The sequence below is a fragment of the Ctenopharyngodon idella genome, chromosome 10 (assembly GCF_019924925.1).
Source record: "Ctenopharyngodon idella isolate HZGC_01 chromosome 10, HZGC01, whole genome shotgun sequence".
NCBI classification, from domain to species: Eukaryota; Metazoa; Chordata; class Actinopteri; order Cypriniformes; family Xenocyprididae; genus Ctenopharyngodon; species Ctenopharyngodon idella.
The window spans coordinates 15,795,409-15,813,950 of NC_067229.1; the positions used below are offsets into that span (position 1 = coordinate 15,795,409).

At 33.0% G+C, this 18,542-nt stretch overlaps 1 protein-coding gene across 7 annotated transcripts in view; it reads right to left on the reverse strand.

Annotated features, from left to right (window-relative positions):
* Positions 1 to 607: 607 nt before the first annotated feature.
* Positions 608 to 18,542, reverse strand: part of LOC127520625 (R3H domain-containing protein 1) — a 43,579-nt gene continuing 25,644 nt past the window's right edge. For 4 of the 7 annotated variants that reach the window (XM_051908925.1, XM_051908926.1, XM_051908924.1 and 1 more), the window contains 18 exons: positions 18,357 to 18,465; positions 18,100 to 18,195; positions 17,690 to 17,718; positions 17,524 to 17,577; positions 16,781 to 16,998; positions 12,752 to 13,030; positions 12,431 to 12,591; positions 11,477 to 11,557; positions 9,899 to 10,141; positions 8,827 to 8,944; positions 6,241 to 6,395; positions 6,008 to 6,159; positions 5,766 to 5,869; positions 3,412 to 3,560; positions 3,179 to 3,326; positions 2,909 to 3,033; positions 2,667 to 2,751; positions 608 to 1,934 (listed from right to left, as the gene is read on the reverse strand). In XM_051908925.1, the coding sequence (XP_051764885.1) occupies positions 1,591 to 1,934; positions 2,667 to 2,751; positions 2,909 to 3,033; positions 3,179 to 3,326; positions 3,412 to 3,560; positions 5,766 to 5,869; positions 6,008 to 6,159; positions 6,241 to 6,395; positions 8,827 to 8,944; positions 9,899 to 10,141; positions 11,477 to 11,557; positions 12,431 to 12,591; positions 12,752 to 13,030; positions 16,781 to 16,998; positions 17,524 to 17,577; positions 17,690 to 17,718; positions 18,100 to 18,195; positions 18,357 to 18,465 (2,650 nt within the window). In that variant the 3' untranslated portion in view covers positions 608 to 1,590. The remainder of the gene's footprint in view (positions 1,935 to 2,666; positions 2,752 to 2,908; positions 3,034 to 3,178; positions 3,327 to 3,411; positions 3,561 to 5,765; positions 5,870 to 6,007; positions 6,160 to 6,240; positions 6,396 to 8,826; positions 8,945 to 9,898; positions 10,142 to 11,476; positions 11,558 to 12,430; positions 12,592 to 12,751; positions 13,031 to 16,780; positions 16,999 to 17,523; positions 17,578 to 17,689; positions 17,719 to 18,099; positions 18,196 to 18,356; positions 18,466 to 18,542) is intronic. The other 3 variants (XM_051908927.1, XM_051908929.1, XM_051908930.1) reach the window with 3 other exon arrangements.

Consider the following 18,542-nt stretch of genomic DNA (forward strand, 5'->3'; position numbering starts at 1 on the left):
ACATGTGATTCTTTTAGAGGTGTACTAAAGAGGTCTACTTTAGAAGAACTAAAACTATTGTCATTTATTATAACAAACATACTTTTCAGATTTCACCTAATGTTTTGTTTTGGTCGTTTTCACAGGAAACCCAGTATACCAAAAGAGCTCAGTTTTGACATGGAATTAATTGCACCAGCTTAGATGGACCTAAGACATTTAATACCCACAATGCACTATAACAGCACACTAATTTAACACAAGTTTTTATTATATGTTTTCTTCTTTAATTTAGTCTAACTTAAATAGTATATAATTCAAATTCATAAAATATATTAAGTAATCAATAAATAAAAGATATTTTTTAATTTTAAATTTAGGATGCATATAATTATATATAAACGGTTTATATAAATTGGGAATAAAATACTATATATATATATATATAATTAAAATTTATAAAATATGTTAAAATATATGTTAATAAAATATTTAATAATTACACTTTACATGTAATTATAAAATGTATTTGAAATAAATGTTTAAAAAAAAAAAAATTGCTTACAGAACATAAAAATTTATTTCATTTCCCCTCGCGATAGCCAATAAAAACATTTAGGACATGAAAAAACGTTATGTGTAAACATTTATTGGTTTCAAACTGAGATAAAAACAACTTGCTCCAGCAAACATTTTACAGCCTTTCATAGTCCACACATCTCACAACCAAAATAAAATAAGGGGGAAAAAAATGCAAGAAAAAAGGGGAAAGAGATGTGAGAGAGAGAGAGAGAGAGAGAGAGAGAGAGAGAGTGCAAACCTTTATTCCAGTGACTTTTAATAAGATAAGAATTCTAAAAACCCATAAATGGACTGTTGTCCTTCGCCCCAAAGACAGAAAATGAGAAGGAAAGCGGTAAAATCTTCTGTTTGGCCACTGTGTCATTTCCATCAATGTTTAAATTAAGTTAAAAATTCAAAAACACTCAGTACACATACTGGAGAGCCAAAAACTGGCACTCGGCTGAAGGAAAAAAAAAAAAAATGACTCGCTTATTTGGATTCGGCTACAGTATAAATTACAAATTTTTGGACGTTGTTTTTCTGGCTTAGTCATTGTTCAGTGTAAACAACGCGTCCCTGCTCAAAGGCACAGGTCGAAGTTTTCCCTTGTGTCCCGTCTTTGTTCATGGGTCAGTTGTAACATGTTTAGTTGCTTGTTTCCATTCGTTTAACAAAAAAATGGCCAAAAATTTCGTAAGAACATTATGATGTGTTTTGTGACATTTGCAATAAAAAAACCCAAACAACATTCTCCGGTTTTGTTTAAATAACAAAGCTAGATAATTCAATTTCCTCTGAAACCGTGAAAGAACAATTCAACTACAACATTCGAAATGTTCTCTCTTTTTTTTTTTTTTTTTTTTTTTTTTTTTAAACAAACTAGCGTGAAAACCCCATTCGAAAGTAACAAACCCGTTTGGATCAAACCATAGTGGTGCAAAAACAAACAAACAAAAAACAAACAAAACCAGGAAAGCGTGACTGAAATGGCAGGAATTGAGTCTGAGGCAATGGTGGTGATTGGTGGAGAGAGGGAGGGACACGGCCTCACTGAGAGCTGGATCTGGCGAGCGTGTGCTGTTCATTATGTCCCTTGCTAGTTCTCAGTTTAAATTTGGTGATGGAGCTGTTGAGTTTTTGAAGCGCGCTCTGCGCCGCATATTTCGTCGGGAACAAGGCCAGGATGGTGTACGTGGACGCCAGGTCGTGAGGGGGCGGTTTAGGAGGGCCAGAGTTCGTAACGTCCGTTCCCTCTGATTGGTTGGGGGATGGAGGTTCGGGCAGCCATTTTATGAGAGCGCCAACTTTGCTCAGTTCTGCCAGTAAAGAGTTTGCTTCCACTCGAGTGATGCCAGCCGGAAGGTCCGTCACCTCCAAAACACGGCCAGTGTCTGGATGCACACAAAAAACACACAAACAAAAAAACATGTTATTGAAAAACTGATGGTGTATAACAAAAATCATAGTGATACAATGCATACATATAGGATCAGCTCCAAAAATAAATTTCATTACAATTTTTAATTAAATTAATTTTACTGCACTACATTTGAATATATATATATATATTTTTTTTTTATTTTTTTTTTTAATAAGATCTATGTATTTATTCAGAAAAATGTACTTTTTCCATAATTTCCACATTTAACTAAACACTGAAAGGAATACTTCTATCAAAAGCATTTTACTATTAAAAAATATTTTTTATAGTTATTAATTATTATAATTATTATTTTTTAAATTTTGAATAAGATAATTCAATCATTGTTTAGAATAAACTGAAACAGACAGTTTGAACATATTTACACACTCCAATGCTGAATATATGCTAAAATCTTTCATAACACTTTCACACTTAATTTAACTTTACATTAAAATTAAAAGATTAAAAATATTCAATACGTCATCCAACGTGTACAATACAAATTTGCTAAAAATGTCCTCAAAGGTTTAACTAAATAAAAACATTTAATAAAAGGGAAAATGTTTCAAAAACAGACTAAATATTTTAAATTAGTTGCAAAGTTGTATTTTAGTGATCAGGTTAATCATTGCAATGTATCAAAATGTATCTTTACTTAACTGAATATTTATCTGTATTTTCATAATTCATATTTTCGTACCTGTTTCTCCTGTGCTCATGTCAGTAGACAGTGATTTCTTTGGGGGTCTTCGACTGCGGCCGCTGTGCCGGATACCCACAGGACCCTGAGAAAGAGCTGAACGTGAGCTGATGTGCGTGAAGAACAAGAAACACCCATGTTTAACATGGCGATGGTGATGAAGATGACGGTAGATGCACAGTAATGTTGTTAGATCACCTGAACATGAGTGTGAGAGCAGTGTGTGTGTATGTGTGTTCAACCTGGTGGTGATGAAGATGATGATGATGGTGGTGGTTGACCACATGAGAGCCGTGCATTAGTGGGGGTCTGATGGGAGGGTTATACTGGAGCGGCTGCCCAATCAGAGGAGGATACCTGCCATCACCTGTGAACACACAAACATGAACCAAATCTAAACTTACACCAAAATGTACCACAATATACTAAGATATATACCAAAATGTGCCAGAAATGTAATAAAAATAACCAGCTATGAGCTAGTCGGTTTAGATTCACTCGGATTGGCTCACCTTGGCCTGGAGCGTAAGGGCGGGAAAACTGGGGCATGATGGGAAAGGGGGCGTGGCCAGGACGAGGACCCTTCAGACTGGCCAGATGGGCGGGAACAGGAGATTGCGCCGGAGAGGGGGAGGGGCTTAGCAGCTGCTGCGGATTATTCTAAAAAATGCGAGAGAGAGAGGGGTCATGTATGTTGCGTCATGCAAGAATGACGTCACATGGGATCTGACGCAGGTGTTTGTACCTGCGTGGCGTCCTGTGGGGGAAGATCGCTGGGTTTGTAGTAGCGGTTTAGTTTCCAGTGTGGTGGAGATGGGGCTCTCGGCTGCTGGCTGGGAGGAACGCTCAACTGCATCATCACCACTCCACCAGGAGGAGGCGGTGGAGGCACAGCTGAAAATCACATCACAGAGACGCAATGCATGCTACAGATTTCAGTACATACTTAAACCACTGGAAAAGTGAAGGGATTATAATACATATTAAAATATATAATATGCATAATAAAAATAGAAAATTTAAGATTATATATATATATATATATATATATATATATTATGGATTGTAAAAATTTAAATGAAAACAGTAATGTTTTAATAATCTAAATTACAGAATGCAATAAAATAGAAATGTTTAACTTTTTTAAAATACATATACACTGTGTGTGTGTGTGTGTATATATACACTACCAGTCAAAAGTTTGGAAACATTACTATTTTTAATGTTTTTGCATAAAGTCTCTTATATATTTTTTAACTTTTTATTCATCAAAGAATCCTGAAAAAGTATCACAGGTTATAAAATAATATTAAGCAGCACAACTGTTTCCAACATTGATAATAAATCAGCATATTACAATGATTTCTGAAGGATCATGTGACACTGAAGACTGGAGTAATGATGCTGACAATTCAGCTTTGCATCACAGAAATAAATATATTTTAAAGTATATTAAAATAGAAAACCATAATTTTAAATTGTAATAATATTTCACAATTTTATTGTTTTTTCTGTATTTATTATGTAATAAATGCAGCCTTAATGAGCATAAGAGACTTCATTCAATAGTAATGTTACCAAACTTTTGACTGGTAGTGTGTGTGTATATATATATATATATATATATATATATATGTGTGTGTGTAAATTATTAAAATAATAATTATACTATTTAATAAATATTAATATTTATATGAATACATTTCTCTAATACTGATACAGTCAAACAGACTTATAAATGTCACATGGTTCTCTATTATTATAATTATATTTTCTGTATGTCTTATATAGTACTATTGCACACAGTAGATAAAACAAAAAATATACTTTATTATATATAATAAATATAATTTCTATACAAATATATTGCACTATTAATACTGATCGAAGTCAATCATCAGTCAAACGACTTGGTAACACTTAAGAACACGATGAGGTTCATTAGTTAAACATTAGTTAATGTATTAATTAACATGAACTAACCATGAGAAATACATTTGTTACTGTATTTGTTAATCCAGTTGTTCATGTTAGTTCACAGTGCATTAACTAATGTTAACAAATGCAACACTTGATTTTAATGTATTAGTAAATGTTGAAATTAACATTAATAAAGGTAAATAAATGCTGTAGAAGTGCAGTTCATGTAGTTAACTAATGTTAACTAATGAACCTCATTGTAAAGTGTTACCAATGACTTATTAAAACTTTTAGACGTCACATTGTTCTCTATTATTTTTAATATCATTGCACATATCATATAGCACTATCACACACACATAATATTATTCTTATTAACCTTTAAGAGCTTCACTATAGCAGACATATATTTATATATATATTTATCATTGGTGTTGAAAATACACTGCTTGCTACTGAATTATTCGATACCAGGCAACACACACCGGCCAATTAAAGCACTTTATTAAACAGTGAAAGGTCAAAGAGTGTGTGGGTATCGCCTCTTCCTCATTAAAAACACCCTCTTCTTCAGCAACATAATCATCACCGCATCTACACACACACACACACACACACACACACACACCAGCTGAGCATTCATTAACACTGAGGTTTATTCAAATAAACACTGATTCTTCTCGCAGCTTCTGAAACGTGTGATGAACTCTTTACAGATGCCCGCAAGGCATGAGCAGAAACAAGAATTGTAAACAACATTTAATTAAACGGCTAAGTAAAACATTTTGAAAATGAGAAATAAACTGCTCAAAGCTCATTATATGTGCTCAACTTATTAACCGAGAGATGTGCGAAGACTTAATATCTAATTAAAAAAACCTGCTGTTATGTTAGTAAATGACACTGAGCTATAAACATTAACCTTTAGAAGCGAGTTTGAGTTTTCACAATTAAAAAAAAAAAAAAAAAAAAAAAAAAAAGAGAAAAAGTGTTTACATGCATGATCAAGAAATATTTAGAAAAAACAAACAATAAAATATATATACACACACACACACACACACACACACACACACACGTGTGCATAAGTGCGGGAATATGTTGTTTTTATTTATTAAATTGATTTTATATTAATTTGAAACCTTATGGATAGTTATATACTGAAAAAGGCTGTGATACCTGTGCACTGCTGGCCTGTGATTGGCTGAGAGCCGCAGGGGGAGGGCGCTCGGGGAAACGACATCTGCTCTGAACCCGGCGGCGGGAGGAAGCCAACGGTCGAGCTGAACACACACAGGAAGTTCGCATGAGACACACTAGAGGCCTTATCACATTTAGTGATGTTTGAATCTGATTGGTTGAAAGCAAATAGCACTTTTAAATGCATTGACATGCACTGGATGCATCTCAGTGTGTGTTACCTGATGCTAGAGTGTTGTGTTGGCGGCAGCATGCTGTAATACACCTGCATGTTGCCGGAGGGCGCTGGCACCTGATTGGTCTGTCCCTGCAGCATGATCTGTTGCTGATAGGTTGCCTGCGGAACGCTCTGAGAACCTTGCTGCACAGACACCTGCCAAATGCACACGTCACTTCATCAAAATCACTCACAGATACCGAAAAAAAAAATTAATTTATAAAATGCAGCACTGACCTGATATGGAGGCATTGTGGGATACTGCACCATCACGCTCTGAATCTGATTGGCCATTCCGCCCTGAGAGCTGACCAGCGATTGGTTCTGAGTCTGCTGAACTCCCATCATGCCCTGGTAGCTGGGGGGTTGACCGGGCATGACCGTCTGGAAACCTAAAATGACATTCAGACAGCAATTCATTAGCATAAACAGCGAATCCGACAAATGACGAACAAACAACATCTGGAAGTAAAACATTAAGGACAACGTGCAAAAACAAAGAGGGTTTTTTACACAACATTAAAGCTGTAAACAACTTTTAAATTCGCAGTTTAATTACAAAAGACTGAAATATGTGAAATGAAGTAAAAGACCCTGGCTGGTGTGGAAATGAGCGGGAACAGATGGACGTTAATGCATGACCGTTTGCAGTTTGAGGCAGTCAGGACAGCTTCTGAAGTAAAGTTTGTGGCATCAAATACAAGTAGTGAGAAAATTAGATATATAAGTTTGTGATGTCTGCAAAATAGTTGGTCATAATAATAATAATAATAATAATAATAATAATGTCTGTTATTTACCAGCATTTTCCAGCAAATCGGTTAGAACGTATGGGTAACTGTTGTGGCACCTAATTAATATCTATGAGCCAGCATGATAATGTTTATAATAATCGTTTTATACATCATAATATCATTATTGTAATATTTAATATTTAAATATGTAACTTAAAATCTCCATTTAATACATTTAAAAAAAAATCTAAATATTTAATTATTTTAATATTTATATTTAATATAAATTTGCATTGTATTATTTTTAAATAATAATAATAATAGTAATAATAATAATAATAATAATAATAATATGTAATATCACAATATTTAATTTTATTAACTTAAATATATATAATTTAAATTTTATTTTTGCAATCACACACACACACACACACACACACACGTTTGTAATGATCAATAATAATTATTTTTATTATAAATAAATAATTGTGTGTGTGTGTGAGAGATCGTTTTTTACACAATAATACTAACAGTAATATTAAAAATGGAAAACCTAATCGTGCAATATTTAATTACACATTTTATAGATGATATTTTGGAAAACTGCTCTCTCTCTCTCTTATATATATATATATATATATATACACACACATAAAAATATATATGTTTAAAATATATGTAATATGAAAATATAATATAGATTTATAATGATCAGTTTACACATATAAATAAAATAATAAAATTATAAATATATAATGCTCTTTCATTTTTTTAAGAGAAGGCTAGTAGGGATTTTGTGAAGACTGAGATCTTTACGGTGGACAATGACAGACCATCTAAACTTGAGTGATTCTCATTCCTCTCTAACTTCAGCTCTCATCAGATCCAGTACAGATGAACGGATGGCTCGTTCCTCCTCTGTGCGTGTGAGTACACGGCTATTTTTACCTGCCCTTGCAAGGCCAAAGTGAAGAGAATAAAAGCCTGTCGATTTAGACCATACAAGCCCCCCCACACACTGAAGTGCTTGTGAAAGGGGCTCTTTCAATGTCATTGTGGACGAGATGTGATTTATTCTCTCTCTCTCTCTCTCTCTCTCTCTCTCTCTCACACACACACACACACACACAGTTCTTACAGGTTAGAAACGAGACATCCAGACTCACCCATTAAAGAAACTAAATGCCCCATTTCATTTCTAACCAATTTTTTACATTTTCAGAAGGAAATGTGAGTGATCTTGCCCACTCTGCACTGCATGGTTACCATGGTGTTGCTATGTGGTTGTTGCTAAGGTGCTCTGAGAGCTTGTTAGCATGTCACTATGTTAATAAAAATGTATGGCAATTATGTCGCTTGATATCTAGAGTAATAACAATTAGCTAAATATTTATAAATACTTGGGAGAAATTCATAATTGTAATTTAAAAATAATGAAATATAACTTATTTCAATAAATTGTTACAATTTATTTGTTTTTGGAAACACTAAAAATATACCTGTAGAAACAGACAAAATTGACATTCAGTAAATTTAACCTTTCATTTTCAACATTCAACATTAAATTTTTTATCTTTTCCATTTATTTATTTATTCACAGTATTTATTTATTTATTGTCATGAATATAGCTTTTGGTGATGGGGTAATGAATATTTATTTATTTTTTGTTTGTCATCAATATAACTTTTGGTGATATGGCAATAAATATTTATGTATTTGTAATGAATATAGCCTTTGGTGATTGGGTAATGAATCACTTATTTATTGATTTGTTTGTTTTCTGCTGTACAGCACTCTGGCTCAAGACCTGTTGATTTTAAATGTGCTTTATGAATATATTGACAATGTCCAGTGATAACAGAAGAGTGGTGGGTCAGAGGTCAAAGCGGAAAGGTCAGAGTTGAGGAGTGAGGGCTGGGAAAAGAGACCGGTTCACTGTGAGAATGACTACGAATCTCATACAGTGACACGGCCCCGTCTCCCAGCACTCCAATCAGAACGCACCGACACAAAGCCCTGTTTCTGCTGACAGTCTACTGCCCATAACTGCCCAAGGTAGTGAGCGTGTAGAAGCTGCGTTTGTACCTGTCTGTTGCGGGGGCAGTGTCTGACTCTGGGGGGCGCTGTAGTGTACCGGCGTCACTGCTCTGTAGTGTTGACTTGAGTGCGAGTACTGACCCGGAGCACAGTAACACGCCGACACCTGCAGACACACACACGTCTGTGGTCATATCATGCGTGCAATATACCATAAATGTCTGTTTATTCCTGCTGCACAGGTATAAATATATATATATATATAAATATATATATATATATATATATATATATATATATATATATATATAAATAAATATATATAAATATAAATATATATAAATCTACATTTTAAATGTGATTACATTTATACATTTATTTGAAAAACTTTTATTAAAAAATAATATAGAAATGATTTAAAATGTAAATCCTTAATTACATATTTTATCAAATTATATGAGAAAAACTGATTTTACATTTATATATATTTTAAGAGTATTTTTTTTTAACATTTATAATATATATTGAATTAAAAAATATTTATGTTAGACAAAAACACTAAATAAAAATGTTATAATTTACATTATTTTAAATGCAATTTAATATATTTTACAAATTCAATTTTCCAAAAAAATTATTATATATATATATATATATATATATATATATATATGTACATACACATACATACATACATACACACACACAAATAAAATGTTAAAAATGTTTTTTAATTTTATAATAAATATTTAATTTAAAAATAAATTATGTGAGAAAAAAAACTACTTATAGAACTATAAAATCTGATTTTATAATACATTTTACATTTATACATATATTTAAAAAAAAAAAACTACTTAAAAATGCTATAAAATGTAGTTATTTAATTTTATAATAAATGGTATTTACTTTCAGAAAATTATTTATGTGAGAAAAACACTATATAAACATTTTATAATTTACACTATTGTAAATGTGGTTTTAATACACACACACATATACATATATACACACATTATATATATATATATATATATATATATATATATATATATATATATTTTTTTTTTCCCCCAAAGTCAAAAATAATTTATAATGCACCATAAACGTGCGTTTATACCTGCTGCATGGGCTGCTGTATGTATCCGTGCGGCTGTAGGACGGGTTGATTGACGGGTGTGGGATGGGGGTAGGCATGGCTGCTCATGGGCTGTCCTGCTGATGGAAGCATGTAGCCACTGGACGGATGGTTCTGGAGCACCAGGGATTGTGGGTAGAGGCCTGTGTGGGGGTCCGGAGCGTCACCTGAAGGCTGACGAACTAGATTCATCTGGCTGAACTGGGTATTTAAACCATCCTGTTGCTGTTTTAATGTACAAACACACACACAAAACATGTCAATTTTACTTTAAAAGACTGAAGTCCAGCGTCAAGTGACTAACTATATATATATATCTAGTAGTCAACATCTGTGGATCAAAAAAGATCAGTTGATCAGTTTATATATATATATATATATATATATATAAAAAATAAGAAAAAAGTGACTACAACTAACACAGCTATGTAGGAGGAAATCATGAAAACGCTCTAATTTGAAACCCAAGAGTCTGTCTTCATTTGATTACACAACAAAAGGAGAAATTTTTGAAAAAGTTGAAGTGGATCACATGCTGAAGGTGTCATGAGATGGGAGTCTATCAAAACTAAACCAGGGCATCACATTGAGGACTTTAAGCTTTAAAAACCAGCACAGATCAAAGTCCGGCCCCTCATCCACCAGGACCAGAGACCCTGCTTGGCATCACCACTGCCAGACATCTTTTTATTAAAGTAGTAACAACATCTGGTGTTGTTAATTATTGATGTGGTCTGAATTTGTTAATGAGGGTGTTATATTTGGTAGAAACAGGTCATACAGTGAGATATATGACAGAAGTGACCCAATTCAGTCATTAGGCTCCGCTGGGTACATCAACTCACACGGGTCTCGTTTTGAAACTTTGGAGAGATTAATCAATAAAACTGACAGAACAGACATAAACCGAGAACAGAGTTTCTTTGGTATCCTGTGACACACTGAGATCACAAACTGGATGTCAACAGAATATGGAAGTTAATAAACACCCCCCCCCCACCTTCAAAAAGAAAAAGAAAAAAAGAAAAAAGAAGAAAAGGGAGAAAAAGGAAAAAGAGGACAAAATATTAAAGGGGCCATATTCTACACTTTTGTAATAATATTTATTTGTATTGTATATTTAACTTCAACATAAGAAAAAATTAATAGATAAATTAATATATATATAATATATATATATATATATATATATATATATATAATATATATATATATATATATATATATATATATATATATATATATACACACACACACAATAATATAATCTATATAATCAATAATCTAAAAATATAATAAAACATAATAAGTAAATTCATAAATAAAATATAAAATCAAAAATGTAAACAAATTAAAAAGTAAATTAATTATTTAAAACTTTTTTATTCACAATTGTATGCAAGTATCGTATATATAGAACTTTTATTTCAAATCTACAAAATATTTTTTGTCCATGCTTTCCAAGATATGGCCTCTTTAATAAATCAAAGGAAGAGAAAAGTGAAGTTTACAGAAGGACAGGTGCTATGATGGAGTGCTAGTGAAGGAAGAGAGAAGTACCACAGTGTATTGTTGAGTGAAAGCAGCAGGCAGGAGAGGAGGACAAGAAACCGCAGCAAACTGCACAGGCTGAGCAGACGACTGCAGAGACACGGAGAGAAAGAGAGAGAGAGGAAGAGAGGATGAACGACAGGATCAGAGGACAACGACAAAGAGGAAGAGAACAAAATAGAACTGAATGGAAAAGAAGGACAATGAATGAGAACGGAAATCACGTCTTAGAGCAATAACAAAGCAAATAAAACAACGTTCTGATTATAAAAAAAATTAAAGATTAAATTCAAGATTACAAAATGCAATTTCGCTAGCACCTTAAGTGATAAATGTCCGTTATATCACTGATTAAAACTATACATTACCAAAACATAATAAATACCATATTTAATTATATTATTAATTATATTAATTTCTGTTATAAACAATAACCAATATGATAACCTAACTTATGTATAAAATGAAACAGAAATAATAACTAAAAGAAGAAATGAGAATTATAATAAAAAATAAATTAATTATAAATCATTAATAACATACTACAATTTTGAGGGAAAGTGACAGCTGATTGTTATTTTACAATTTATGGCCAATAACCAATATTTTAAATATTTCTTTGACTGTATAAGTTAAATGTTATGGAAAAAAAATTATTAAAACTGAATTAAATAATAAAAAAATAATTATTTAAATACAAAAATTAAAAATATATATAATATGATACATTAAACTAAATTAAATAAGTTTAATTTTATTAAAAATAAGAAAAACAATTTTTCATTTATTTTAGTTAAATACAAAAATATTATTAAAAATAAGAAAAATAAAACTAAATCAAATAAAATGATTTAAATATAAAAATATTTAAAAAATGATAAGAAATTAAACTGAAATAAATAATAAAATATAATAATTATTTAATACATATAAAAAAAAAGTACAATTATATATTTTCCTGACCTGTGCTAGAAGGTGATTGGCTGGCTGAGGTTGAGGGGGAGGAGGAAGAGGTGGAGGAGGAGGGGGCGGGAGAGACATGGGCTGCTGGCCCCGCCCCTGCTGTGATGTCATGGCGGGGTTGTAGACCACCGGGCTGCCATCAGGGTTAACAAAAGGCTGACCTGTATGAGACAAAACAACAAACACAGTTAGAAAAACAAACAGCTAAATTTGAATTTTGACTTCATTCGCTCAACAATGAATTAGTAAGAAAAGTTAGTATCGCGAATACGCAGCGTAACCTCCATCCTTTGAAGTAAATGTTGGTCAGGAGGTACCCACCTGTCTGTGGATTGAGCAGCACGCTGCCTGGTGGGATGGCGGTGGTGTCCAGAGGAACGATGTAGAAGCTAGCGTTAGTATTAATGTTAGAGTTAGTAGTTGCGCTCTGAGAGGCCGGGGCGGGTGCGGTGCACCCGATGGGCGCGGCCGGAAGAGGGGCCGTAGGGGCCACGGTGAAGCCCCGACCGGGTTGGGGTAGAACGGGGGCGGGTAACGGCAGCTGAGCAGGCCGAGAGAGTGACCCAGAAGAGGAACCTACGCTACTAGAAGAGTCTGAACCTGAAGGAGGGTGAAGAGCGAAAGAGTTTTTACTAGCATATACAAGGTGGGAGATGAGGTAATGAATGAAGAGGGGATGATGGGCGGGGCTAAAAACAGATATGAAGTAGGAAACGTAACCATGCATGGTGGTCCAAATAAAAATCATGGCAAAAAAGATTCATCTAGTACCTACAGATCTTTTCAATAATCAGAATTTTTAAATTAATTTTGTTTTATTATTAATCAATTTGATCAGATATTTTTTATTAATAAATGGTTATTCATTACTACTACTACTACTACTACTACTACTACTACTGATTGAAATTTTATTAGAATAAAATAAAACTAAAATAAAATGAAACAAACTATGAATCTGTCTGCAAACCACAAAAGTGACTTTTTTGGTAGGAATTAAATAAATAAATAAAACAAAATTTACAAAAGGGATTTTTTGCTAGTGAATAATGTTTTTAAAAATAATAAAAAACTACAAAATTTCTTATCTGATGAGTTTATATATGGATAAACCACTGATGGATAACAGCAACACAATTTGTGATCATTCGGAGGGCTGTTCATATGTAACTGGGCATGAGGAGCGATCCAGCGGTTGCTTAACGGAAGAGCTGCGTCATTAAATATTAAAAGTGATAAATATATATTGGCGTCAAGTCCTTGAGCTTCTAAATGCCAGAGCATAAATAATCAATGAACCCCGAGAGCAGACGGCTCTGAATATGAATGTGTTCTCTTAGCTGTTCCTCGATGGACATGAAATGGGTGAAAAAAAGAGGGCAGAGAGATTCTTTCCACCACACACACACAAGAAATTCACACTCTCAATGCACGGCTACTTAAAGCATGAACACGAAATGATGAAACAAAAAAAAAAGGTCTTCAAAAGAACCAAACGCTGAGCATAGGAAAGCAGGACTGGGACAGTGAAAGTGAAAATACACATGGTCAGTTCATGTTTAGTATTTGAACAAGACAAACTAGATAAGATCTCAAAAACTACAATAAAAAAAGGTCTTAAAATTTTGTATTTTAGGGTTCATGTTGGAATAACAGTAAATTTCCAAAGAGTAAAAACTTTTGTTGAACTTGGAAGTTGGAAACTCTTTACTGACTGGTATTTGACCACTGTGATGTCAAATAATAATAATAATAAAAAGATAAAAATACTAAATGATTTCTGTTTGATATGCCATTGTGTTTATATTTATGTATATATACACAGTATGAATTATATGTAGCAATTAATTATCAAGTACAATACTGAACAGGCCTTATGAGCATTGCCATAGAAACAAAGCATTTGTTTGATGAAGTCAATCGATCGGAGCAGAATCTCATATCTCCTAATTACGGTAATTCTGACATAAACTGTAGTCTGTAAAAATTATATTGACAATTTAAAAACCACAGACATCTAGGGATGCACGATATATCAGGGACCATAGTCAATCTGCATATTTTAATTTTTGTATAATCTGTCATTTTAAATTTTAACTTTAAACCATCTGTATCGGTCTGATTAGGCTGATGTTAAAAGCGGATCATAGCAGACATTATTATTTTTTTTTTTACTCAAATTAAACTAATTATAATGTTTTCAGCTATAAATGTAGCTTTAAACTTGTAAATGCCTGAATTTAAATGTACGTTCGACACTAACGTGAACACTTTATTTTAAAATCAACACGAACTGGCGCTCGCAATTTATTTTAATTACACAATGTGACATGTTCCGAGTAAAACAATATTCAGCGCAAATAAATAAATAAATTATGGACTTGATTTTATCCATCTAGAATTACATTGGTTGGTGAAAAGCATTTTAATTAGAGATGCACCGATACTAAATTTCTCTGCCGATACCGATAGCCGATTATTCAGAATGATATCGGCCGATACCAATACCGATAGTTTGGTTTTTCTCAAGGAAAAAAAAAAAAAATCTCTCCCAAATAATGTTGCAAACTATACAGGGAACCCTCTCATTTGGTACACTACAATATTAAAGGTTACAATTAACAGCAGAGTTATTATATTCAGCTGCTGTTTATTTTCAGATATAATAATTACATTCAAATAAAAACTGAAATGTATAAAACTTAGTATGACATAAGGTAGTTTTCATAAGCACTTGTCTTCATGGCAAATTTGCACAAACAGTAAATAAGCTCCTCTCTAGTGTTTTTTTTTTTTTTATATGTAGATAGCTAAGGGACTGTGAACATTGGAAAACATTCCTGAGGTAAAAGTGATATGATGTGACATATTGTTCACAAGCTGTTTTATTGACGTCTTTCCATAATACATTCTGGTAAGTTGTACAATATATTTCAACATACCTTTGATGTTCATTCATGTTTTTCGAGATATAACTATTAAAGAGGAAGAAAAGACTCGCGCTCCGAGCTGCCGCCTGAACTGAGTCATTACAGCGATCTAACGCGTCACATTTAAGAGCGTCAAAACACCATTCATTGTTTGATTTTCATGATAAAATGGACAGAATTTGAAAACTGAAACTTTAATTCTTATCAGAAGTAATAAAGCACAAATCTTTTTGCGATTATTGGATGGGAGGCGCTACAAATAATATTTGATGTAGGAAAAAAAACGCAGACCTGGGAACCCTGGCTTGAACTACAGGTGATTCATAGGGTCAAAAAGAGCCTGCTTTAACATCACTATTTTCAAACTGTTAATGCGTTAAAATTCAACACAAGAGTGATTTTCTTCACACAAAGTATGTATGAGTTGCAGTCTGAACACGTCTTTCCGCACCCTTTTGATTGACAGGATATAATCGGCCCTGATCATCAGCAGTTTTTAAACAATCGATAGTGATAATAATAGCTTTTATCAGCCGATACCGATAATTAGCCGATACATTGGTGCATCTCTAATTTTAATATAACAGGAAGTTGAAGGGTTAAAAATAAGGCCTTGATGAGTCGGTTTAAAGACAGGAACAATTATTACATTTTGATGAAAAGATGAAGGGGAGGGGCTTAAAATGCCTTTATGTCAGAGGAAATGGAAAGTCATTTCAAAGGCAGGAACAATTATATTTTAATGAAAAGTTAAAAAGGAGGGGCTTAAAAATAAGGCCTTGATGATGTCAGAGGAAACAGAAAGTCATTTCAGAAGCAGAAACAATTATTACATTTTGATGAAAAGATGAAGGGGAGGGGCTTAAAAATAAGGCCTTGATGTCAGAGGAATCGGAAAGTCGTTTCAGAGGCAGAAACAATTATTACATTTTGATGAAAAGATGAAGGGGAGGGGCTTAAAAATAAGGCCTTGACGATGTCAGAGGAATCGGAAAGTCGTTTCAGAGGCAGAAACAATTATTACATTTTGATGAAAAGAAGGGGAGGGGCTTAAAAATAAGGCCTTGATGATGTCAGAGGAAACTGTCATTTTAGAGGCAGAAACAATTATTACATTTTGATGAAAAGATGAAGGGGAGGGGCTTACAATAAGGCTTTGGTGATGTCAGAGGAAACGGAAAGTCGTTTCAGAGGCAGGAACAATTATATTTTGATGGAAGATTAATGAAGTGTTTGTCTTTGGAATAAATTTATGAATCGTTTGAAAATGACTTAGAAAGTAAACAGGCTTTGTTTTGTTTTCATGTTGACGCAAAGCAGCACACAAAACAGCCAAAATCTTCTATATCGTGCATCCCTACAAAAGTCTATTGCCAAGTCCCCAGTTAGACAGCTAGGTGAATGAGGGTGTGTTATTTACTGGTTTTAGACAGTTTCCCCATGCTCTTGCTGCTGGCCGTACTGTCTCCTCGTATCAGCAGGCTGATGCCGCTGAAGCTGTTGGCTTTAGTCATAGCGGGCTTCAGGTTTCTGTGGGAGCTGTCTGAATCTGTGCTGCTCCAGGGCCGAGGATCCGAATATTTCAGCTCGTTCTCTGAGCTGCTCTGACGACTGTTGCCCGAGCGCCCGTCTCTCAATCTATAAAAAAAAACAAAAAAAACCCAACAACAACTCATGGATTAAAGCCCAGCGATAAATAAACATGGTGACTGTTTACTCAAAAGAGCAAATTATAAAAATCTAAATCTTAAAATAAAAAAAATCTAAATCTAAAAAATACTAAATGATTTCTGTTTGATATGCCATTGTGTTATATATTTGTATATATATACACAGTATGAATTATATGTAGCAATTAAGTATAAAGTACAATACTGAATAGGCCTTATGAGCATTGCCATAGAAACAAAGCATTTGTTTGATGAAGTCAATCGATTGGAGCAGAATCTCATGTCTCCTAATTACGGTAATTCTGACATAAACTGTAGTCTGTAAAAATTATATTGACTAATTTAAAAACCACAGACATCTAGGGATGCACGATATATCAGGGACCATAGTCAATCTGCATATTGTAATTTTTGTATAATCTGTCAGTTGTCCAGTTGTCTCATAAATGGTACGTAATTAAGCTAATAAACAAAATACACAAAAAAAAACTACCTGAATATTTGTCGTCTTTGCTGAGTGTTAATGAAAGTCATGTCCTCTTGAATTCTAGAGGGAATTTAAGCATTACAATTATGATATATAAGACAACAGACAAACAAGAAAGCAACAAAGAAGCTCCCATATATAACTCACTATTAACTGCGTGTAATATATTTACCTTTTATCAAACGGGAAATGTTCTTGTCCCTGCAGATAAATATAGACACGCATTAAAAAAAACAGAAAAAAACAAACAAAACAAAACGTATATAAATATATAGGTAACGCTTTACAATAAGGTCTATTAGTATAGTATAAACAAAAACACTGAATTAAAATGCTAGTTTTGTAACAATTTTTTTCTAGCTTTATCTAAACTAAATAAATTCTAATGAAGTAGAGTAAACTAAATTTCTAACATTTATATTGCAGTTAAAGTACAAAACATTAATTGTGCCCAAATAAACTATTATATTAAAAATGATAGACATTTCTAACATAAAGTTGTGGTTTATAATAAGTAACAAATAACAATACTAAATAATAGGTTTATATTAAGATGTGTTTAATCTTGGTAAGGAGACGCACGTCTTGGGCAAAGATCCTGTCTCTGGCACGCTGGTATTCCTCCTCTCGCTCCTCTATTGATTTACTCCGTCTGTCATCCTTAAGACGCATCCGCAGCTAAAAACACACACATACACTTTATCTTCATGACTGCCGTATCATGCAAGTTATTGTATTTATTTGTTGGTTGTTGGATTATTTCAATGAAAAATTGTAAGTAATTGATTTAAATGTTTTTATTTGTAAGTAATGTATTTAAGTTAGTATATATTTCTAACCCTGCCATCATCCTGGTCCAAGCTGGAGTTATCTCTCTTTAAGATGTACCGCTTTTGAAAATCATCCGTTTTATCATCTTTAATGTGTTCAGAAAACTTCTGATCTGGTCTGTGAGAGGGAAAAAAAAAAAAAAGGTACATTAAAACTTTCATAGTTATAACAACTGAGGCTAGTAACCATTAAAT